The following is a 25,784-nucleotide window of genomic DNA, read 5'->3' as shown; positions in this document are numbered from 1 at the left end:
CACACACATTTTTAATTTATGTAATTTTCAGTAGCCATTATTCCAGTCTACTGTCACATGATCCTTCAGGAATCATTCTGATATGCTGATATGTTGCTCCGGAAGCATTTCTTATTATTGTCATTGTTGCAAACACCTGTGCTGCTTAATGTCTTTGGTGGGAACTCTGATTACAGAACTTTTTCAGGAGTATTTTATGAACAGAAAATTCAAAAGACCAGTATTAATTTATATTTTGTAACAGTGTAAAAGTCTTCACATTCTGATAAATATAATGCAATCTTACTGAATTAAAAAAATAAATAAATAATTATGACCCCAAACCTTTGAATGGTAGTGCGCATACATGTATACTATGTATTATATAATTTTTAAAATAACATATACAATAATTCAGTTATTTAATATTGCATTCTCAAGCAATATAATGATCAAAGGGTAAGCATTGGAGTTCATCCTAATGCAATCTGGAGGGATGCAGCAGTGGCCAGTGATGTATTCCTTTCTATCTGGCACGAATAGACTGTAACTGGCAGTAAGTGTGGCTCTGTAACACAGATGAGAAGGAGATGTGGGACACGAAGCTGAAACAACTTGAAGCATGTGCTTAACAGCAAGACTATGACTCCAAGTGCCACATAATCTTGCAATACAGTGACAACATTTTTTTCCAGACAGACAGACAGGGAATAAGAGTAGAACAATGCCACATTTGCACACATTGATTAGTCTGAGCGATCTGTTCACCAGTAGAGCTGCATGTAACCAAGGCTTTATCACAGGTTAATCTTTTCCCCATACTGCAGGAAACATAATCGATTTTTCCATGATCTACAATAGTTATGTGAGCCTCTCTCTGCTGGGATCATATATCACACATGCTTTCAGTCGGACGTGCTCAGCTCATCTCTAGATAATGTGCTGTTCTCCACAGTTTGCGCTTTCACTAAAAGGTGCGTAAACCCAGTAAAATGCTCTTATCACACTGTCAGCTGCTACGCAGCACCAGCTGGCTGAAGTTCAGGCCCAGCCATGAATCTCCCACTGTGGATGGGTGTATACAGTGAGGTCGGGGCTTTCTGGATGTGTTTTTTTTTCAGTCAGTGGTCCCCGCCCTGGCTCCCTGCCCTGACCCCCTTTGGGAATCTTCCCAATTATTGCGTCAAAGTGGGATTACGCAACTTGCCCAAGCTAATGTCGTAGCTCAAGGGTGTGGGGAACAGAGTGCATATGTTATGTGCGTAGGTTATTAATGTGTTTTATGTGTTTGATCATAGTTGTTCATAGACAAGATGTTATTGATTGAATGCGCAGACAGATGATGTAAAGTTATACTATATAAATATCCAGTGATGCTTGTTAAAACAAGAAAGATGCTTATATCCTTAACACTAAGCATTAACATTGTCATTGAATGTAAAAGACGTCATGACATCTGAAATGAAATATTCCTTCATCTTATGACATATAATAGGTCTTTGTACCCTTAAACATCCTGAAAGTTTCATAGCTTAATCGGATGGTTCACCCAAAAATTTAAACACTGTGATCTTTTACTTGCCCCCAAGTTGTTACAGACTTTCTTCTGGTGAGCACAAATGAAGATATTTTGAAGAATTTTGACAATTAGACTGTTGCTGGCTTCCATACTATGGCTACTGTCAACTCTTTGATTCATTTGGGGAGAACTATCCCTTTAAAACAACCTCCAAAAGTGTTTAAACTGAACTTCAAAAATAGTTTGTTTGGATGTTGTAGGATTTGTAAGCTCATATAGGCTACTATATTTCCATATGGCTGCCTTCAGAGCAAGACACACAAATATTTATTTCAGTAAGGGGCCAGTTGCATAAACTTAGCCACCATGTTAAGACTTAAGAACTACTGTAGTTTGACCAACTAGCAGTTGCCAAGGGGCAAACTTTTCCAATACAAATAAGACCGATCTACCTTTTCATGACTGAATTTAAAAAGTTATATCCAGTCTTGAAGAAAAAAAAAATTGATGTTTTGAATAAACAATTTATGCAACTGGCCCCAGATCTACTAGACATTACATGATCATTACATGGCACATCTGAAGCCAGTGAGCTTGCTGCTTATCATTTACATATGTAATTCGGTTTTGTGCTTGCTGTAAGCAAGTCTGCAGTGCAGAAACCCTTCACTTCCCCCAGTTCCAACCTTAAGGATCTGCTACGGGTAATTTAAGGTCTGCTATTTGTGCAGCAGCAGTGTGTGGTACATGCTCACAGGCAACTTGTCTGTGGATGGACTTGCAGTAGCAACAGCATAGCAGATCTATACATCCAAGTCTATTCTGCCAAGACTAAATGCATTATTATTAGCCATATCCATTACAATGCCAAGCTATTCCGAGAGTTGCCACTGCCACTGGTGCTCAGATGCTTATCAGCTGACACCTGCCTACACCAGATGAGAGATTTAAGTCAAACGCAAATAGAAACCAAAAAGTTTCTGACACTGTCAATACTCCTGACAACAGGATTAGAGGTCGACCGATAGTGGATTTTGCTGATACCGATAGCTAGGTTGGACCACACTGGCCGATACCGATTAATTAACCGATAGTTTTTAAAATGGATACTGAACAAAAACTAAAATAGTGCTTTATTAAAAAAAAAAAAACAGTACTGAACCATACTACTACTACTACTAGGGGTTATTGCTATTATTATGCTATTATTATTATTATTATTAATAATAATAATAGCAAATGTTGAAATTAACACACTTTAACAAGGAACAATACTTACACAGCTTTCATTAATCTTAATGTTACAAATGGACTCTTATTTAAAAGTGTTACGATTTCATTTCAACAGTCATGCTTAAAGATGCACATCTTTAAATATATACACAAAGGCCATAGCATTAAAATTATTTACATATATTGTATGTATACTCTCACACTTTAACTGCTTCTATTCTTGAACACTTGACGATTATCCAATCAAAATAAAAGCACAGTGCTGAGTCTAGGAGAAGTTACAGGTATCACACACACTCCGGACGCGTCGCGTTCAACTCGAGCAGCTGTCTAAAACAATTTTTTTTTTAATCACCAACTGGACACAGGCTTACTTCAAGAACGAACAATGAGGCATAGAAGAGTTTGAAGTTCGGTGTTTAAAAAATGGAGCAAACAGAAAGAGAAAGCACTATCTATATTATAGCTCTATAAATGAAGCATACAGACTTTATTAGAGCCACAGAAAGACAAACTTTTGCTGAAAATGCAGAGTACACAATTCATTATGTACATTAACAACGATTAAAGTATAAATATAAATGTCATTTAATGAAAAACTATGTAAATGGCGTGGCAGGATTTTCTGTCGGCTGCATTTAAATCTGCATCTGAAGTTTCCCGCTCTGGAGTGCATTTCCCAAAAGCGTTGTTAGCTAACTATTGTTGTAAGTTTCATTGAACTCTATTGGTAATGACGGAACTTGCGACCATACAGTAGTTGCTTTTGGGAAACGCACCCCTGTTCAGTGTGCAGTATCACGTGTCTAAACAAATAGGATGTGCTTTCAGTGATTTCAACCACTAGAGGCTGCTCTCGCTCTGTATATTGACAGCAGACCCTTCTCAGCTACTCCAGTAATAGACGCAACCCGTAAAACCATCGGCATGGATTTTTGCCGATAACCGATAATTCCAGCAATCAACTATCGGTGCCGATTAATTGGCAAAACCGATATATTGGTCGACCTCTAAACAGGATGAATAGAAGAATACAGGAATGTTCACTTTTTCCTGATTCCCAATAAAATGGATAAAATAATCCCATAAATTGCCCATAAATTAAATTAGATTTGAGCCATATAAAGCAATCACTATGTCATAGAGTTTGGTATGTTTTTTTTAAATTTGGGCACTAAGCAACTAGAAGCTGCCTATAGGAACACTGTAACAACCACTTAGAACACATTATAAAACAAACAAAACAATGTCCTGGAAACCATCACCTTGGAGTTGTGGCAGCGAGTTCAGAAAAGTCATTTCATAATATTATTGAAATATTAATTAGAAATTTCTTTCTTCATGTAGGCTATTGTCTGCTTTCTTGCCCTTCCTAAGGGTGACCTTTGACCCCAGAGATGTGACTACAGGAAGTGTGTGTATGTGTTTGTTTAACATGTGCTCCTGCTGAGTTTCTGAATATGAATGGATGTCAATCGTATGCCATCTCAGACTGTCGCCTGACCTTTTCCGGGGACACCAGAGTGCTGGACTGGTGCAGATAAGCAGATCTGTAATTGTGTGTCTTATCCTTCTGTGTGAATGTACTTAAAAGGAAATGAGTACTCTATATGGAGTTAAAGAGACAGATGAATGCAGGGTGATATTTTGGTGTTCACACAGATCAAGATAAAAATTTGTGCCCAATTGTGTCCATATATGCTTGGTTGATAACTCATATTGCACTGTACAGTTTTTCTCCACACAAAAGCTCTCTAGATTAAACATGTCTTTCCCTATTTTCATTTGTACTTAAGTTTAATGTGCTTTTGTAATTTTACACAAAAGTGTTACTTTTCTTAGGTACACCATGCAATGGCGCTACTTCCGACAACAGGACAAATGGATTCAATACACTCAGTGTCAAACTGTTGAGCCGGAACTATTTTAATGTTCATTTAATTCCAGTTAGGAATTGTTGTGCTTAAGCTTAGTTGCCAAGATAACACTTTTCTGAGACTGAACTTAACCCTATTGGCTGTTTGTTGTGTGTAAGGAGGATGAACCATTGGATACATACTATATAGTTGAAAAGGGAAACATAGGGAAAAAGTTGTTTTTATGGGGTCTTGAAATCATCTGGAGAAAACTTTTTCTTTTGTCTTATCTTACCTTATGTCTTTTTCTAGCTGTTTCATTCGACTTTATTAAATACATCTTTCTTGATACTTACTTTGACCAATCCCTGATGCAACTTTCATAAACTTTTTCAACTTACAGTGTTATTCTTTTGGTAAAATCCATAAAAAGAAGGACTTTGTCTCTTTATTTGTTCTATTCTGTGTTCACATGTGGGCTTTGGGTGTTGCTCTCTGGCAGGTGAAACAGAGAGTTAAGATCTCTGTTTCAGTGCAGAGGGAGGACAGATGAGCGTGACATAACACAATAGTGGACATGGACAAACACACATACACACAGACAGTCCCCCATGCCAGAACAGCTGTGTGAAGGAGTGGTCCTTGCTTCACACAGAGAGAGAGAGAGAGAGCGAGGGAGGGAGGGACTGAAGTGATAGAGGAAAACTCTTGAGAACTCCACATGGTAAAGTTCAGAAACAGAGAGAAGTGGAAGAACAGAAAGAGAGCCTCAGCAGAGAAGGAAGAATACCCTCGGGGTGTGCAGGCTGTTGCAGAGCTCTGGTGTTAGTTTGCCTCTCAGCCCTGAGCAAGACATAGCCTGGTTTATTATTCTGTGACTAACGTTGATTTGAGGCTTTAGCTCTTGGTCCTTCTGAAGGGAGTGATTTGTGGATCATGCAGGGCAGGGCTGGACGAGCCGCCCGTAAGGATGCAGTGTGTGAAACACCTCAGCAGGGCAGGAGTGTGGGGGAGATGGAGATAGAAGGGGAAACAGCAGCGCCCTTAGGGGTAAGTTTCTAATGTGACCATTTAAAGCACAATGAACAAGTCTGACTTACAGCTATAATTATGTACTATACCATATTAGTATCAAAATAAAACTAAAACAAAATACAATGTTTTTTCCTATGTAAAAAGTCATATTGATTTTGAATAATTATCTTTAGTGTTGTTTAGTATTTCCCATTATTGTGAAAGTAAAAAACAACAACACCAAATACTGTAAACAATGCAATAATTTTTAGGAACAATAAATGCTACTCTGAAAGAAATTTGATGTACAAACAATTTGAACTCTGAAATTGTTAGTACATTTTACAAAACATTACAAGAAACAGCAAGTAACAAGAAATTTTGAATTAGAAAAACTAAAGTAATATTTTCTTGTAAACCATACTACAATCATCGTTTTATTTGCAACTTCAGAAAATATTTTTTTACAGTGTACACATAAACAAGTTTGGTAAACAGTTTTCACTCAGAAATTGCTACATTTCACAATTACAAAATAAATAAATAATAAAAAACAGGAGGTAAAAGTTTGAAGTAGAAAGTAAATTTTCTTGTAAAACATTCTCCAGTAATATTTATTTACAACTTTTCCTTTTTTTAAATATGTACCATGTTTGAATACTTAATTTTAATAATAATTTATGAATAAATAATAATCTGTAAATAATAATGGTTTTACTGCATTATTATGATGAGGAATTGTGTAAGAAATGTGCTTAATTATCATTCAAATAAAGTTTTTAACATAAAGTTCTAAAACATAATATTTCAAAAAGCCTAACATTCATATTACATTTTGTATCCTTTATTTGTTGACTTTTAGGGTAAAATATAATCCAGACAGGTTTTATGATTTACCAATTAAGTGAAAACAAATTTACTGTGTTGAGTATGCATATGTACATCGTGTGAGAGAGTGTTGATGAGTGTTGATGAGTGTGTGTGTCTGGGTGTTTAGAGTTGTTGCACCTGTGTTGGCATACGCCCTCTTTATTGGCATATAGTGAAGCTCAGATCAGCTCACAAAGTTTTGCTTCAAAAACTCTTCTTATTTATTGAATTGTAGAATGAAATTGTGTGTGTTTTTCTGTGTGTGTATGGTGTGTGTCCATGTGTCTGTGGCAAATCAGAGCAAGAGTACAAGGATTTACAGCCCAGTTAAACAGCGAGGACCGTCTGCTCCTACCTTAAGATCCTCCCTCGCCCTGAAGGGAGGGAGACAGTTTAATGAGATTCCCTTTCCCCTCCTCTTCCTTCGCAGTTCCAGCTTGACATTTGACACAACACATTTCTGCAGTCCTGCACACATAAACACGTGTGTGCGGACAAATGAGTGTGCCAGAAGTTTGTCAGGATGTTCTTCATAAAGAAGCATCAGCGTCTTCCAAATGCTGTACATAGTTGTGTGTGTGTGTGTGTGTGTGTGAGAGTGTTTAAATGACTGTGCCTAGCCTTGGCAAGTTCCTAATTAGTCTCATATTGTACTCATTAGTAGGTGTTTGTGTTGGCTATGTTGAGTGACCTGTGGGAATTGTGGTTCAGCCTAGCGGCAGGCATTCAGGCTGGCACACTGGCTGCTTGTGTTGCCAGAATATTGATTATTTTTTAAAATCCATTCAAAGTGTAAGACTAAAACACTTCTTAATGAAGGAGATATGACAATTCACAGAGCACATAGTTTATTTAGTTTTTTTATATTTTGTAGGCTTATGCATGTACGTTTAGAACAGATGTTATTGTTAAATTCTAGTGTCTGAGGATTTTTCATCTGAATAGAGATGATGAGTGGATTGAATTGTAGAACAGACCTGATAAATTGATATGTGATGTTTAATGGGCTTCTATAATCTGCTACATGTGAATTTACGCAAGAAATGTGAACGTAACACTGTAAATGTAACAGTGTAGTACTAGAGCGCATTCCTCAGCAGGGAGTCCCTGTCAACGCACGCAATAAGTGGATTATGGCCAAGAAATTCTCCACACACAAACACAATGGTTTAAACCCAACAGGATTTTTATTAAGACTTAATGGAGATCTCTGTTACACTACTTTTAATACTGTCTCTTAAAATAAAATGAAATAAAATAAATATAAAAATAAAATATACACACCAGAGATACAAAAACACACAAAAATAATAAAAGTTAATGCATTTGAAGTGGAATAGGTCAGATTTTCTGTTTGACTTGGATAAATTCAATGAGAAATGTCAGTTCAGACTGAAAACTCTGACTTCTAACTACACACATAAAAGGAGTAGTTCACCCAAAAATTAAAATTTTATGAAAAGTTAACCTCAGGGCATCCTCGATGTAGATGAGTTTGTTACTTCATTGGACAAATTTGAAAAAATGTAGCATTACATGCTCACCAATGGATCCTCTGCAGTGAATGGGTGCCATCAGAATGAGAGTTCAAACAACTGATAAAACATCCCAATAATCCAATAATCCAGAGGTAATTTACACGACTCCAGTCTAACTCATTTATTGTAAAGTGAAAAGCTGCTTGATTGTAGATCTATTGCTTCAGGCTAAAATATGAGAATCAGGCGAGAGAGAAATATGCACAGATCAAGCACCATTTACACGTTATTTAAACAAATAATGTGATATCTTTATTAGCTGTTTGAACTCTCATTCTGATGGCACCTATTCACTGCAGAGGATCCATTTGTAAGCAAGCGATGTTATGCTAAATTTCTCCAAATCTGTTATGCTGAAGAAGAAACAATCTCATCCACATCTTGAATGGCCTGACTCGGGTTAGTAAATTTGAAGCTAATTTTCATTTTTAGGTGAAATAGTCCTTGTATATATATCTAGATAAATCAGAGTACAGTTTGTGACATTGTTGTCTTTTTTGAAACTTGAGAAACTTTTTCTCAGGAGAAAATATGAGATAAGGAGATAAAATAAGGAGATTTCATTAGATTGCTTATTAGGAGAAACAACTGAGATATCACAAGAACAGCTTATGATTGCATTGCAATTTTTTAAATTTTTTTCTGATTCTGACTGTCATTTAAATGTGTACAGCTCACTGTTTGCACACTAATATATTAAGGAAGAGATTGACATCCCAATATTAAATGTGTTTACACAGACATATTGTACATCAAAAGCATATTGTGTTTAATATGTGCTTACTTGATTGTCTGAACACATTTCAGAGATGGTTGTGGCAAACAGCTTTATGAAAGTGTGTGTTTGTGTGTGCGTGTTGGTCAGGAAATATTTCTCCCCAGACGTTAGCATCTTTTCAATTATATGTTAGCCAGTTAGTGCCTGAGGCCTGAGTGCCTGTGTCCCCATAAAGCAATGATGTCACAATGGACATTGTAACAGAGACGTATTCGCCTGTCTTTATTGGATGATGTAGGCTTGTTGGTGCTGACCATAGCCAATCATAGTGTGGGTTATGGGAAGCAGTGTGTGAACTGCCTGGTACAGTTCAACACAATACTCATTCACAACTCTCTTATGCCTTCACTTCTCTCTCACTCACTAACAAACAGAACAGAGTATCTGGGCACAAAGACATTCGTGTTTAACTTTGGTTACTGTTGATGTTGTCACATCATTGAATATATTGTATTTTGAAATTTTGTACCACATTATTTCAGTATTGAATTAAAGGATCATATGCTAAAGATAACGCATGCTGATGATATTATTTCCTCGATCCTTTGAGATACCAAAGTTCATTGTTCATTGAATTGATACTATAACATTCAGATCTCCAACGTTTTCCCAGTCCCTAGAGACTAAGGTAAAATTAAATGGTTTGTTCTCAACTTTATGACTTCTGAAATGAATTGTTCTCAACTTACTTCTGAAATGAGAAGACAAACCCTGCCTCTGAATATGCATACTTATACAGTATATAGTAGACAATGGATTTGGTATATAGTTTGTCAGTGGAGTTGTCAACGTAATTTTTGCTTAGTGTGTCACATAAATGTGACAATGTGGCAGATGTAGTACGTTCAGAATTCTTTCATGCTACTCATATTCATACTATATAAACATAGAATTTTTTCTAACAGTCGCAGTATAAATTCATATATGTTATTAATAAAATTCATATAAATGTTCATATACATATATAAACATTAGTGTAAATAGTGTAAAAAACATTCTTACATTTTACAAATGATTTACACAGTAAATTAAAAGTGTACCTCAGAATAAAATAGTATATGACTCCCTTAATGTCCCGACTGAATTCAGAAGAAAAGACATAATTTTGGTAACACAACAGATTGTGTCTGACGATCTGCAGTCGCTTAACAAAAGCAAATGTTACAGCTCTTCCGTAAGCCTTTTTAACTGATGGTCATTCATGGTTTATTTGGTTCCTGATTTTATTTGTTGTCTTGAACATTTTATTTGTTGTAACTTGTGTGTGTGTTTTTCTCCAGGTAAAACCAAAAGTGATTGAGCCGCTGGACTATGAGAGCGTACTTGTCCAGAGGAAAACGCAAATACTAAGTGATGTCCTCAGAGACATGCTACAGTTTCCTGTTGATGACTTTCAGGTAAGAATGTCTGTTTATCTGTACACATCCAGCTCTCAGACCATCTGCTCTCCCCTCAGTATCCATTCCTTCATTCTTCTGCCATCTATTTTTCTCTGCTAGAGGCACATGTACACTTTAGTTCTGTCAGTATTTTTTGTTCTCTTCTTATCTGAATTCATGGTGCGCTTTCGTCTGAAATGTTATTTTTCAACATGATTCTGAGCACTGAGTAACCTGTGCAGATGTTAGTTTTCACAGTCTCTCGGTGGTGTGTCTTGAGTTTTCTTTCCTTCTTCGGCTCACTAGGCATACATCACTGTTCCTTCAGTGTTCACGAGGGCTTGCTTTTCCATCACAACATTATACAACCCTCAAATAACATTACAGTTACATTGTCTCAGGGGATTTCTCAAGCTGCTTCTCTGAATGGAATCATCTACTTGTTTTCCTTTAGAAAAGGGTGTGTATGCGAGAAATCATTGTTATGGGCCTTGGTTTATGAGGAACAGAAACAAAACTGTGTTCTGCGAGCAACAGCCCAGATAGCTGAAACCAAACAATTCAATTTTAGGCTTAGTATAAGGAAATTAAACCTAAATCTAATTAGAAATTCTAAATCTAATTGTAAAAATGTAAATGTTAAATATAATTCTCAATCTCAAATCAAAAATCTTGTTAGTCTTAATAGTATTATGAAGCCTGGCACTCCATTTGTGTATATAAATATGACATATAATGTACTTCATATCATAACACCCCACATAAATCATAAATCAAACAACCAAGACAGTCCAGACAAGCCTAGTAAACTGACTTCAGAGCATAATGCCTCAGACTGGTTAGGGATGAGTTCACCAAGATTATTTTCAATGCATATTTTGCTTATTTAAGATTTTACAAGCACACAAGCTGGTTAAAATGAGCATAGCGCTTCATGTAAAACCCAGGGTTGTACAGCAATAGACAATTTAACTTCATGGTCAATGTTGGTTTCACATCAGGCCTCAGGCTCTATAGCACATTCACATTTGTGCTGTAGTATGAATGCAGACTGAAATGACGTGTCCTAGAAGGGCACATCTGAGACAATACCCTGTATATGCTAGTTATATTAAATCAGTCCATGTCCTCACTACACTGGGAAATAAAGATACTTTGGGCCAACTTAAAAATAAAGAAAGAATTTTCATTATTTGACTACTGAATTAGTTTACTACCTAAAAATATGTATAACTTCGAAAGACCTTAATGTGGTGGTCTTTCTTTTTTATATATATACATATATATATATAAATATGCATCATATTTTGAGTTATGTACTTTAAAAAATACAAGAAAAAAAGAAACAATAATCTCTGCAGTCAGTAGAGCTAGCCAGTATCAATCCAAAACACTATTTTAACGAATTCAATAAAAAAAACTATTTCAGTAAAATGGTTTCTTTTTTAATTTTTATGGAAACTATGATTTTCCATTAGACTAATACAAAAAATGCACTTTAATTAAACCACATGGTTGTTTGACGTTTTTTCAATGTTTCCAAATCCTAACTGAAAAATACTAACTAAAACAAAACACATAAAAAAAAACTAATTAAAAACTTGACTTTTCATTGTCCAATATGATTGATTTTATTGCTACAAGAAATGTCAAGATTTACACTGAACAATCTTTTTATGCATGTCATGTGCACGTCTCTGTATGTAAATAGTATCTGAAACATTTCCACATGTATCCCTGTAGATCTCCACTTTGAAGCGTCAGGGCAGAACTCTGTATTCTTCAGTACCAGATGGGGCAGAAAAGAGAGCCAGCAGCCTGCTTGTGCAGGAGGTAAGACCAAATATGCATATAACATACACTCATGGATCAGATCGAAAAGAGTGTGAATTATTAATGAATTGCATTCATTGAGAGCGTTGTTTATTTGTACATGTGAGTTAGCATACGATTCATTAAAGGAATTATGCAAATCAGACTGCAAACCCACCCAATAATTTTGGTGCCTAGTCTAATGCTATTTGCATGCTGTTACAGTATTTGCATTCCATAATTTAAAGGTCGGATCTGAGAGGATGCAGTGGAATACCACAATCTGGCACACTTTACTGAGACTGTACTACATCACCCAAACACTGCAGTCCAAGCACCTGAATCATCTCTTAAAAATGCACTTGAACACGTGTCTGGATATATGCCTGGTCGCGGTTCTCTTCTCAGGCATTTGATCATCACTTGATGAATAACTGCTGTTAGATCAGACAGTGCACAAAAACATCTTGCCTGCTACAGGCAGTAATAGTGCAAAGTCAAATGTGTTAACTGAATTTTGCAAACAAGTGCAATCTAAGCTTAATATTAAGCATTATTTTCATTCAAATGAGACGTGTTAGTTATAAGAATAATATGACTCGTGAATAATATCAATTTAACTTTATAAAGCCTATGATATGCATATTTGATATGCAAATTTCTAAGGCCCTTTAAGTGGCCTTATCATCTTTTTAACATCTCTTTAAGAAATGTTCACCTTCAGGAAATGATACACACTTCTTTTTTTTTGCCATAAAATCTTTACTTATTTTTATATGGTAAAAATAAGAATACAATTTATATTGTTAGTAATATTTCAAGATGAATGCTTTCTGCAGTGAAGAAACTTATATTACTCAACAAAAAAATACATGTTTTACCACAGACTATCATTGATCATATTGGAAGGAATAAGACCTTAGATACAAGTAAAAACTTAGATACAGGAGCAATGTATGGAACAAACAAAAATTGTCAACAGGTCAAAACAGATTCCTAGAAGTTCCACATTTATGCTACTTCTTCAATAATTCTATTATATGTGCATATGCATTTGCATTAGAATAAACCGTATGTGTGTGTGAGGTCTGGGTCATTTTAGGGTTGTGTGGATATCATTGGGCGTCGTCAGCAGAGAGCGTAAAACAATACTTCCTCCCGCTAAAGAGCTCAATGACATCATCAAGGACAGCTCGGCCAGAGTCAGGCAGTTTTTTCAGCTTTTCAAAAATAAAAACATCTGCCTGGGCCGTTAGTCATCTGCACACGTCCGCTATACACCCCAGAACAATATGCATTCTGAAGGATTGTTCTGTTAAACTTTAGACAACAACTTCTTAGAAACAACTTTGTCTGGCATAAAATATGTGTGATTGAGTCACTGAGTAAACATTTATCATGCTCTTACTTCAGAGCCAATGTCATTTTGTTTCAAAAGAATTGTAATTAAATCTGATCCACAAGGGAAGGCAAACAAGTTTTTTCTTATAATGTCGTAAGTCATCAGTGTTGCTGGTTTTGGTGGTTTAGTTGTCCAAATGCTTTTTGTTTTAGTATTGGGAAAGAAACAATAACTTCAAAATAACAAATGTTTAGTCAAGCGTCACTATTACTGTTGTTCATATTTAGGGTTAGTCCGAGTATTAAAGATACCCTCCATTTACACTTTGTAATGTGGACATAAATGAGACCTCAGATTTAATTTTAAGTAGTAAAATGGGCAAAAATATCCAACAGTGAAATACAATCAGAATTTGAGAAAATGCTAAACATTATTAGGCAAACAGTTTCAGGACTTTTTTGAGTTTACTTAAATTAAAGGGGGGCTATAATGGTGTTTCATGTATTCAGAGTTGTTCACAGTGATAAAGAGATGGATTCTCATGCTAAACATGGCCAAAATTTGGACGAATGACAGAGAATTTCTGTGACGAAAATCTTACTTCTGTGTTGGTACAAGTTTCGGCTGTTTTTTTTTTCGATCATGGATCTAATGACGTAGACGATGGTGGAACTCCTTATATGAGCATTTCTCTCGGAAAAGCGCGCTCGTCCACATGTTGACCAGAGGAGAGCGAGACCGTGCCCATCAATGCGCTTCATCTGGAAATCGTCGTCAGCACTGCATCTGATTTGTTCGAGAATGTCTCCAAATAAGTGTGTTTTTGGATGTGATGGAAAGTTTACCGTGTTCAGTTTCCCAAAGAACTTTCTTATTTTGGCAGACCTAAACAATGTGAGTCTGCTTAACTTGTGCATTATATAGATTTATTATTTAGGTTATTTAGATTTATCTATGTCCCTGAACGATTTTGTAGATTGATGCCGTGAAACTGAAGAAACGTCACCACTGGAACACTAATCACACTAATGGTGACTTAACATAAAAATAATTTCTTTTAACAAAATGTATTCAAAACTAATTCTGAATAATAAATATTTGCATGTGCTCATAAATCCCTATTCTTTTAACCAAAAACACTAATTATTCAAGTGCAAGGAATTATGGGTGATAAGTGATCTGCTCAGCAACCTGTTAGGCTGCGTTTACACTTGGCATTAACATGCAACCTATATACGGATGTTGTCCACATACACATTGAAAAGACAAGTGTAAACACACTTCTGATTGGAATGTTATCCGATCAGCGTGTCCTGGTCCAGAGGTAGTCGAGGACACATTGTGATTGGACCGCGATAGATTGCGCCGTGTTCTGATTGACTGATAATCTGATCTGCAGATGTTAATGCCAAGTGTAAACGCAGCCTTAGTTTGAGCCTCCTCTCCAAACTTGACGTTCTTGCTTTTTTATATTTTAAGTTGTTCATACCAAATGGCTTTAAAATTTACTTTATTAAATACTGTTTATTTATTCAATGTCAACTTTTCAAAACAGAGTTTGTCTGACAAAATGGAAGTGGGATTTTTTCGATTGTAGTAACCACTTTAGAACACCACAATACACACACACACACACACACACACACACACACACACAAATAGTGATAATGATAATGTAAAAATCTACTTTTTATTTAGTTTTACTTTATTTTTATTTTATTTTATTGTATTTCTATTTTACCCCAAATTGATGGAGTACAGAGACAGATAGTTTAGAATAAACACTTGAATGTTTATTTCAGGTCTTAAATCTACTTTGTCCACTTGTCTACTCTCTCGCTGCCTTCCTTTTTCTTTCCATTAATTGGATTTAAAAAAGAAAGCAGTTTTGGCTTTTAGAGGCTTTTAGTTTCATCTTATCCCTTTAAGAACTGCTGAGGACTGACTGCTTGCCTTGCCATCAAAGCAACTAGAATCTGCATTAATGTAATGCCAAGAGGATATATTAGTGTCTGTTTGTGGTGCAGTGTGGTGACAGCTTTAACAGTGATTAGCACAGGGATACAGTCAGGAAATTATTTTCTTAAAAGCTGTTGCCACAGATTGCTTTGGAAAACATGATTCTTATTAGATTACTGGTAGTGTATTAGCCTTTTTGGGATTTTGGGTCCTTGTGTATGTGTGCTTGCTGGCATATTTGTTTTGTGCTTTCCGTATGACAGTAGAGAGAAGACAGACATGTTTGATTTTTTTTTCTTTTACAGTGCATCAAGACCTACAACTCAGACTGGCATGTGGTGAACTACAAGTATGAAGATTATTCTGGAGACTTCCGCCAACTTCCAAAGTAAGGACCACAAGACTGCTAAAAGTGATCTATAGAAAGAGAAAAGTAATGGAAAGAGGCAAAGATAGTTATTTTAAGTTATTTTAAATCAAGCTGTATTTGCCATTTTTTTATTTTTGGCATCGGATATTTTTAAAAGATTTTCTGTTTTGCCTACAAGTATTGGAAGCAGTGCTTTTAATTGGACAGCATCAGGACTTTTATTTGGGTAGTGCTATTTATTTTGGCAGTTCAAAAAATTATTAAACAGAGATGTTAAATGAGGAAAGTAAATGGAAAGTAATTTTTATAGCCATTCCATTTCTATTATTAGTAATACTTTCTCATATCTTAATCATTTACAAATAAACACACACACACACGCACACACACATATATATGTCATTTTAACAAGTCATTGAATATGTAGTAAATATTTAAATCCAATTATTTTATTTCGTGTGATTTTATTGAAGTAGTGGTTGACTGGCATATTGCAAAGTAGATAAATAGGCCGATTTTTGACCTTTTTAAATTATTAGTAGTAATTTTTCTGTTTATATATATATATATTATTGTGTGTATATATATATGTATATATATAATTAATCGCGATTAATCTCATATATTTATATAGTGCTTTCAAACAATTAATCGCGATTAATCACATACAAAATAAACTTTTTTGTTTGCATAATATATTTATGTATACATAATAAATATACACTGTGTTCCAAATTATTATGCAAGTGATATATCAATAGAATTTTGGTACAATAAAGAGTCTGAGATTTATACCAGTTGTTATTGTGTGGTATCAATCTCAGACAGATTTTTGTCTGAGATTGATACCAGTTATCTAAAAAGCTGTGAAAAACCACACAATAACAACACATACAAAAATCTGACTCTTTATTGTACCGAAATCTTATTGATATATCACTTGCATAATAATTTGGAATGCAGTGTACACAGCACACATACATATATTATGTAAACCAAAACTTTTATTTTGGATAGAATTAATCTTGATTAATTGTTTGACAGCACTTATGTATATATATATATATACATACATACATACTTTTTTATATTTTTTTTAATAATTGATTAATTTATCGAATTGAAAATAAATATCACATTTTGCTTACTATTGTTATGTATATTCTATTTATTATCTTTAAATGATTATATCACCAATTAGCCACTCTGCACTTTTCGGTTGACCTCTACTTAGAAAGCAGTTGCCTATGCAGGTAGTCGACAGCAAGGCAGCTCACTAGGTGTTGGAACAGAGCCCAAGAGTCATTCTTTGCCAACAGTGTGTTTGTGTGTGCGTGCAAAAGAGAGAGATGCTGTTTTACTCACTAATTTTATCAGTTTCCTCATCCTGTCCTCCCACTGTGTTGACAGCGAGGTCTCGTCCAGAGCTAAATCGGGAAATGCGCCTTTCTTCACACAACAGCAACCCATCAGCAGCCCATTCAGCCCATTTCCTCCTCTCTTTTGCTTTCTCTTCCTCTTTCTTTTGTCATTCAGTACATATATACTCCACCTGTTTCAGGACAGTGCAGCAACCACTGACGTCACTTCCTGTCTCGACTAACTGATGGAGCAATTATGTTTTAGCGGTCAATAACTGCAAATCACATTTTGGAGATCAGGAGACAGCCAGTGTCTGGCATTTGGTAAAGGTCGCAGAGGAAGCAGGAGGGATGATGGTGATGGAGGAGACAGAGATAATGTGTGCTGCGTACGTGAAGCTCCAACGTCATCATCATCATGAGCAACATTACGATCCGCCCACCACTCCTTCATGAAAGTTCTGCTAATGCAGTTTCCTTACAGAACACACATACAGTAGTCAAACACTCGCACATGCACATGTGCACACTCATCTGTGTTTTGCATCAGCTGTGTGAGTGAAGAGCTACAGTGTCCTTTAGTTATAATCATTGAACCTTTTTGTTAGACGTACAATATATGCGAAAGACATGAACGATTATTTAGTTTGTTGAGAATTTTTTTCACCTAGAAAGCACATAGCCACCCACTAAAAACCACTCGGAACACCTTAGAAAATGCTAGCCACACTCAGGCAATCACCCCACACTACTCAAGCATTGTGACTTTTGCACAGGCAAAAAATGTAAAAGTCTCTGTGTCTTATGTTTGTTTTTTGTATTTTATTCCTTCACAGTAAAGTTCCTCGGCCAGAGAAACTAGCTAGTCATGTATTTGAGGTGGACGAGGATGCAGATAAGGAGGAGGTAAGGGTCAATTGCCTATTATTCCTCACTGTTTTCCCTGGGGAAACAAACAAACAAAAGACACTTGTAGCAGGGGTTGATTTTTAGTCAAACTAACTGATTTTTATATGAAAATCATGCTAAAACTATTTTGATTTTTTTTTTTATGCTTTCTTATTTTTTCGTCTCAAAAGACTTTTATGTAAAAAATTTTACACTTTCAGTCTATAAAGCTATGAAAAAATTGATTATATATTATATTAAGTGTCAGAAGACTTTTATTTAGATAGAGCTGAGAACCAAGAATTATGAACCCAGAACCCAGAATTATATTTTAAATTATGATAGCAAAGAGCAAAAAATATCAGGTATTTTAACATTGGTTGACAGTGTTGTTGCATGTCGAACAATTTTGTCTCTATTGAAGTTTTTTTTCTAAATATAACTACAGTGTCAGTGAAGAACATGATTAAGATGAAATATGAGACAAGTGATAAAAGCTAAAAAGGTCATTGTAATTACAATCTAGCTGTAATTTGGGGGAAAAATATTCTATAAATCCATCTAACTATCTATCTATCTATCTAAAAGGAGATCTATCTATCTATCTATCTATCTATCTATCTATCTATCTATCTATCTATCTATCTATCTATCTATCTATCTATTTTATTTTTAACCCACAAATATGCTGTTTATATGATTCAGAATGCAGCACTGTAATTACAGTGATTAATGTCAGTATGCAGCCAGGAATTTGATCACATTCAGCTGTTTAAACTCACTCTGTCTAGACCTTTGTTTGATAAACTTATGAAAGAGCATAAGAAACTCATGTGCTATTATTTCTTTACTCTACCAGTTTCCTTAGTTTGGTGACAGGCAAAGGAAATGGTATTCACCATATCTACATACATGCACCATACTTCATCAGCCTATTACAACACATGATTTCTCTCGCTCTCCTTCTCTCTGTTCTCACTGACTGATAAATAGAATAAATAATTAATAAGGAACTTACAGCTTATTAGTAATGCGTTTGTGTTGAGCCTCTGGGACTACATTAGCCTTAGAGAAAGAGCAGACGCAGGACTCTGTCTCTGAGCTATCTGATTCCCTGATTGGATTTCACCTACATTTCCCAGAATTCCAGCTCCATGTCTGCCATTCTGTCTGAGCGCTCACTCAGGGATGGAGTTCGTTTGTACAGTTCGAAGGCTGTTCCCTGTAGGGATGAGGGAGAACATGAATAATTGAGGGGGTCAGGTGAAAATGGACTTCATGTTGAAACACGGAGGAGGGCGTCCAGAGGCTCTAATGTGGGAAACTGTGTTAGATATCGACGTGTTTTTGTTCAGGCTTGAAGAAACAAATGAAGTCACAGTGTGTGGGTGTATGATTGCGCCTGTGTGTTCTTATATGTGCTTGTTATGTTCTTCCCTGGTTCCTGAAGATGCCGCCTCATTGGGCTCTCAAAAAGGGGGTGTGTCCAAACACGGCTGGCTCTTTAAAGCAAACATGAACAGTGCCATCAGTGTTACCATGAGGGTGAGATATCAAAATAAAAAAACCACTATGTTCGAATAGAGCACAGTTTATTCTTTATATTTAATATAAATATATATATAACACAACACATTATGCAAAGATAAGCATTTTATAAATTAGTCGTATATATATAATATATATATATATATAGATATATATATATATATGATCTATATATATATATATAAAAAAACACAACACATTATGCAAAGATAAACATTTCATAAATTAGTAGGTTTGTTGTCACCGCAGTGCATGCTTAAATGGAATCTCTACTCAAGGCTGAAAATAAAAGAAATCATGCTTGCAAATTACACAGCTGTTATTCATATGACCCCTGCTGATCAATCAGTGTCTTCTGAAGTGTAACAATATGTGTATGTGGAAATTCATTAATTAATTAAAGGCATAGTTTAAACAAAAAATCAAGTACTGTCATCATTTACTCACTCTCAAGTTGTTCCATACCTGTATGAGTTTCTTTCTTCTGTTGAGACAAAAGAAGATATTTCAGAGAGTTTTGTTATCAAAACAGTTGACGGTAGCCACTGACTTCCATAGTATGGAAAAAATACTATGCAAGTTTATGGCTACCAGCAACTATTTGGCTACCAACATCCTTTAAAATATCTTAATCTGTGTTCAGCAAAAGAAATAAACTACAGGATTTGGAACAGCTTGAGGGTGAGTAAATGATAACAGAATCTCATGTGGCATTCACAGTTATTACCTCAAAAATAATCTTTATTTTATTCAAATAATAAGTTGAAATGGTTGATATTATTTTCAGTTCATTTGTTACATTAAAGTGTCAAGTGGAGTGCATTGCATTGTGGGATATAGTAATGTGTTGTAGATGCACACTGAATGTTTTGAAAAATGTTCATGCATATAGGAGATTTTGTGTGATGATTGTGTGTCATTCCAAACATAGCCATAGCATCAATTTTTGATGTCACTGACATGACATGGAGTGCAGTTTCTGCATAGCTTTATGTTCAGCTGCTTGTTTTTAGTCACGGGCAGAGCTAAGCAAATTCTGACCCTTAGTCCTGCTCTAAGAAGAAGATTTGTTCTCACCATGCGATAGACAGGAAGTGGGGCCTTACCAACTTCCACTTCTCACTAATTCATTTTCCCATGGTCCCATTCCACTAGATGTTATTTTTAGAATGGTCACTAGTTTAACATCTAAACAGAGTTTTTACATCTGCTATTTTCATTTAATGATCTTTGCGTTCTCTCTTTCTTTCCCTTTAGTCTTTTAAGAGAAGGTATTTCCATTTGACCCAGCTGGGAGATGGATCATACAACCTGAATTTCTATAAAGATGAGAAAATATCTAAAGAACCTAAGGGAACCATCTTCTTAGACTCCTGCATGGGTGTCATCCAGGTAACTACCACTATTATATTACTGAGGGATCAAACCAAGTTAACTTGATACTCTGTAGTTATATATATATATATATATATATATATATATATATATATATATATATATATATATATTTTTTTTTTTTTTTTATTATTATAAGTTTTCTTTAATAGTGTAATGATTTTTTTGGTTTGGTTTCAAAATGAAAATTAATTTGTACATTTTCTGGGAAAATAAAGTAAAAAAAAAAAGAATGGTTATGCTCTCCTTACAGTATGTCAGAAAGAAAGAAAAAGGCCTTTCCTCAAAAAATGTGTGAAAAAAGAACTACATTATTTATATACATTATTTTATTCTGAAAATATATTTTAACAAAAAGTAATTTGGTGCAACCAACCTCAATAAAAAATATAATATATTCCAGCGGACCTCTCATAACTCTGCGTCAAAATCTTAAAAAAGATAATATGACCTTTTTATGACAAGGTTAGTTCAGGTTCTAAAATGTCATGTGGTACAACTCACCAAAAATATATATTAAAAATAAATATTTCTAAATTAATAATATTAAATAAAATATAACTAAAAACTTATTTTTTTTTTAGTAATAATAATGATGTGTACAATCAGATGTGTACAAATTTATTTAGTGTGTAAGGAAAATTTTATTTATGTTTATCAGTTTGTCACTTCTATTGTAACTCGTTATACTGTAATTGACTGTAATTATTATTATTATTATTTTTATTTTTTTTACTGAGGGATCAAACCAAGTTAACTTGATACTCTGTAGTAATCAACATTGCTTCACAAATTTTATCGATGCAGCTTAACTTGTATTGAACCCAGAACAATCCTTTTAAAGTTCATAAGGGTGCCAGAAGAATAAATGCTTTGTTTTGTATATTTACTGCAGCACAAAGAAGTTTATAGAAGGAGTTCAGATCTCTAATAACGTCCTCATGAGTCCCTTCCTTTGTCTCGACCAAGAGGGGATATCAGTGTTTGGATGGCCAGTTCCTCAGATGAGGATACTCAGGGTTGCAGAGAAAGAGAAAAAGATAAAAACGAGTGAGAGGCACAGAGGGAAAGATGAGGTTCACCCTAATTCATGCATGATTTCTCCCAGGGTCAAATATTTCCATTTTCTCCTGTGGTGCGCACAGTGTGTGTGTGAGTGAAAATTTGATCAGATTCCTCAATTCACCAGCCCTCCTGAAAGAATAAAGTATGCGCAACCTGTTTTGTCTGTTTTCAACATCTGTTTTTTGACATTTTGTCTGTTTTCCACATTTCAGACAAAAGAGAAATAGTAAAAGTTATTTCTAGGTCCAAAACCTAAACATTTCAGCAGGTGCACATGCAAAGCAGCCAGATATTCCTCAGCAGGCGTCTGGGAATAAATGGCTTTCAGGTCCTGCTGCAGGATGGATATATTTTCCAGAGTCATTTCTGGTGTAAATTCGTCATAAATTTATAAAGTGTAAAATCATTCCAATGTCTTGGGTGTGCTCACATTCCCATAGGAAAGAAAAGTAAAAAAGAAGAACTTATGTCTCGATTGTTCTTCTAGACAGCAATGAGCTTAAAACGAGATCAAGTGAAGATTTTACTTCTCAGAATCTATTGTTTCTCAGATTTTACTTCCAGAACAAATACCTCACTAATACTCCAGTAAGTATTATAGGAGTTTCATAAGAGATCTAACAATGTCTCGAGCTTGCCAAGATACCAATCAAAAGTCAATTTCCAATTTTAATAAATTGTAAAAAGAAAAAAATCAACAACAAATTTTTCCAAGGCTACATTATATGAGCTATGCTATTCACTGCCAGTGGCATGACTAGAAATGTATTTTTTTCTCTGTCACCATGCAGAACAGTAAGGTGCGTCGTTTTGCCTTTGAGCTGAAGATGCAGGATAAAAGCACATATCTTTTGGCGGCAGACAGTGACGGAGAGATGGATGACTGGATCAGCACCCTCAACAAGATCCTCCACAGCAGCTTTGAGCTTGCCATGCAGGAGAGAAGGAACGGAGAACTGCACGATGGTGTGTGTTTGAGTGTGTGCACTTCACAGATGTGTGTGTCTGATTTCATGTATTAGAATACGTGAATACACATGTATTTGCAGATCCAGCTATATATATATATATATATATATATATATAATTTAAAATGTCAAATATCAATACCAGAATCAGAATCAGGATAGTCACATAATTACTGATAATCGATTGTTGACACAGTTAGAATACGTGAATACACATGTATTTGCAGATCCAGCTGGCGTGGTTGTGTTTCATGTATGTGTTCTTTGAAGAGACCACCCACTCTTTAAACAACTTTTTTAAAGATAGTTCCATATACCCATCACTCCTGAAGTGACCCACACATAGCCATGCACAAACAGTAACACTTAACACCTCTTAAACCCTTTGGATTTCACACAGGAGAGGAGGTTGGGAGTCTTTATTTACATTTGATGAGTTTCAAAGGACAGCACATTCCTTTCTTCTCGCCTCGAATAAAACAATAAACACCTGTTGGCCAATCAGAGTCCAGAACCAAATATAACTAATCACTTGTGGAGCTTGCTAAGGCAAGCATGACTGTTGCTATTAGTCATACTTGGGGTTTGGCATCAGAACAAACTTAGACCCTAAGAATTATACATTTAGTGCCTAACTCGTCTTGCAATGTTTGTTCTACGGACATGAAAGACACCTCAAACCATGCTGAGGAAATTTGTGCTGTAACAATAGACAGATTGATGCAATAAAATGGGCAAAGAATCCTTTCGACTTGTCTTTAGGGAGGAGCCCAAATCCTATCTAGTGGCTGGAATATCTTGGGAAAGAAAGCAACAACCCAGAACACCCAAGAAACCACATACTGAACATATTAAGCCTAGGATCCCCTAGCAGCCACCGACAACATCATAGAAACAGCATTTTTACCTTCTTTAGACCACTCAGAACACCTTAGAAGCCACATACTGTAGCAACACCCTGGCAACCATCCATCCTACCACCCTAGGAACCACCCATAACACTCTAGGGACCCCCTAACAGCTACCCACAGTACCCTAGAAACCCATACCAGATATGTACGTCTAAAGGGTTAGTTCACCCAAAAATTTAAAAACCCTTAATAAATTACTCACCCTCATGTCGTTCCAAACCCTTAAGACCTTTGTTCATCTTCAGAACACAGATTAAGATATTTTTGATGAAATCCGAGAGCTTTCTGACCCTGCATAGACAGCAAGGGAACCACCACGTTGAAAGCCCAGAAAGGTAGTAAAGACATTGTTAAAATAGTCCATGTGATATCAGTGGTTCAACCTTCATTTTATGAACCTATGAGAATACTTTTTTTGCAAAAAGAAAACAAAAATAGTGACTTCATTCAACAATTTCTTCTCTTCCGTGTCAGTCATCAGCGTGCGTTCATGAGAGAAACACAACACATACCTGTGATGCTGCTGACGCAGGAGCCAGTGTTCTAGCTTTTTATGAAGCTACAAAAAGTATTCTCGTAGCTTCATAAAATTAACGTTGAACTACTGTCACATTGACTATTTTAACAGTGTCCTTACTGCCTTTCTGGGCCTTGAACGTGTCAGCGTTGCAGTCTATGCAGGGTCAGAAAGCTCTCAGATTTCATCAAAAATATAATTTGTGCTTCGAAGATGTACAAAGGTCTTATGGGTTTGAACGACATGAGGGTTGAGTAATTAATGACAGAATTTTCATTCCTTTAAACGTGAACTATCCCTTTAAAGCCACTCTGAATACTTTAGAAACTGCATAGTTAGCATCCAAACACTCCCTCGCAATCACCCATAACACCCTAGAAACCACATATGACATATAATAATTTTTAAACCAGTTTGGAATACCTAAGAAGCTTCAAATTAACGCCCTAGTAACCACCCACGATACTCTAGCAACCACCCAAAACACTCTAGCTTTGATCACAGGAATAAATTACATTTGTACTTTGGATTAAATAAATGCAGGTTTTGTGAGCAGAAGATAATTCTTTAAAAATATTAAACATCTTACTGTTCAAAAACTTTTGACTGGTAGTGTACTGTACATCCACTCACTCTTTAATCATAAAAAATGTAGTTTGACAGCTTTAATGTTTTGAGCAGCCACATTTTTGTGTTTGTTGTTATGATTTGACACTACTATCTGACAGTTTTCCCAGTCGCTGCATGTTGATTTATAGTCATTGGGACTAATGACTGTGTTTGCTGGTTTTGAGTGTTTCAGCACAGCAAGTGTGTTTTCTCTCACATAGATGATGAGCTGGGCAAGACAGACATCTCGCCTGGGAATTTTCAGGACAGTTTCCAGGTATTGTGAACACATAGACGCACATATAGACATGCATGATCTCCTGATTAGCTGATTATACAAACAATCATCTACAGTTTCACGGGGTGTGTGTGTGTGTGTGAAGGTGAATACTGGTCTTCGGCTCCTGTGTCTTGACTGTAGTTTGATCTCAACGCTGGCATCCTCGCTGTCTGCCTTCTCTTTACACATCCACAGTTTTTCCACACAGTCTTAGTCCTCCAGGCTAATGTTTTCCAACCATTCCACAATGAACCACCCACACTTTGGAACACAGACACACACACACATCCCATCTCTATCTCGCTGTTTATTCTCCTGTCTGCCGTCTCTCTCCTCCCTGGAATCAATCGTCTAGGCGCCTCTTCTCTATAAAGTCAGAATATTTTCTCACACGTCCCATGATATCTCACTTTAATGATGTTGAATACATTTATACTTTTTCTTTTGTCTTATTTTGCAGTGAAAATATCTAAACATTCATAAAATGTGATGCATTTACTGTACTTCAGAATTAACAGTGTAAACAGAGATACTAGATAATTGTGCAATTGCAAATAATGTTACAAATGCACAAAGAGTAATTCTTGTCTTCA

At 35.6% G+C, this 25,784-nt stretch overlaps 1 protein-coding gene across 9 annotated transcripts in view; it reads left to right on the top strand.

Annotated features, from left to right (window-relative positions):
• Nucleotides 1-25,784, top strand: part of LOC109087499 (dedicator of cytokinesis protein 9-like) — a 78,750-nt gene that overhangs the window by 19,018 nt on the left and 33,948 nt on the right. For all 9 annotated transcript variants that reach the window (XM_042725560.1, XM_042725559.1, XM_042725558.1 and 6 more), the window contains exons 2-9: nt 10,068-10,184; nt 11,910-11,999; nt 15,585-15,667; nt 17,847-17,916; nt 19,348-19,443; nt 20,704-20,838; nt 22,698-22,872; nt 25,133-25,188. In XM_042725560.1, coding sequence (XP_042581494.1) covers nt 10,068-10,184; nt 11,910-11,999; nt 15,585-15,667; nt 17,847-17,916; nt 19,348-19,443; nt 20,704-20,838; nt 22,698-22,872; nt 25,133-25,188 — 822 coding nt within the window. The remainder of the gene's footprint in view (nt 1-10,067; nt 10,185-11,909; nt 12,000-15,584; nt 15,668-17,846; nt 17,917-19,347; nt 19,444-20,703; nt 20,839-22,697; nt 22,873-25,132; nt 25,189-25,784) is intronic.

Source organism: Cyprinus carpio, chromosome B6 (genome assembly GCF_018340385.1).
Source record: "Cyprinus carpio isolate SPL01 chromosome B6, ASM1834038v1, whole genome shotgun sequence".
Taxonomy (NCBI): Eukaryota; Metazoa; Chordata; class Actinopteri; order Cypriniformes; family Cyprinidae; genus Cyprinus; species Cyprinus carpio.
The sequence above is the reverse complement of the archived record's forward strand: the minus strand, read 5'-3'. Positions and strand labels throughout refer to the sequence as shown.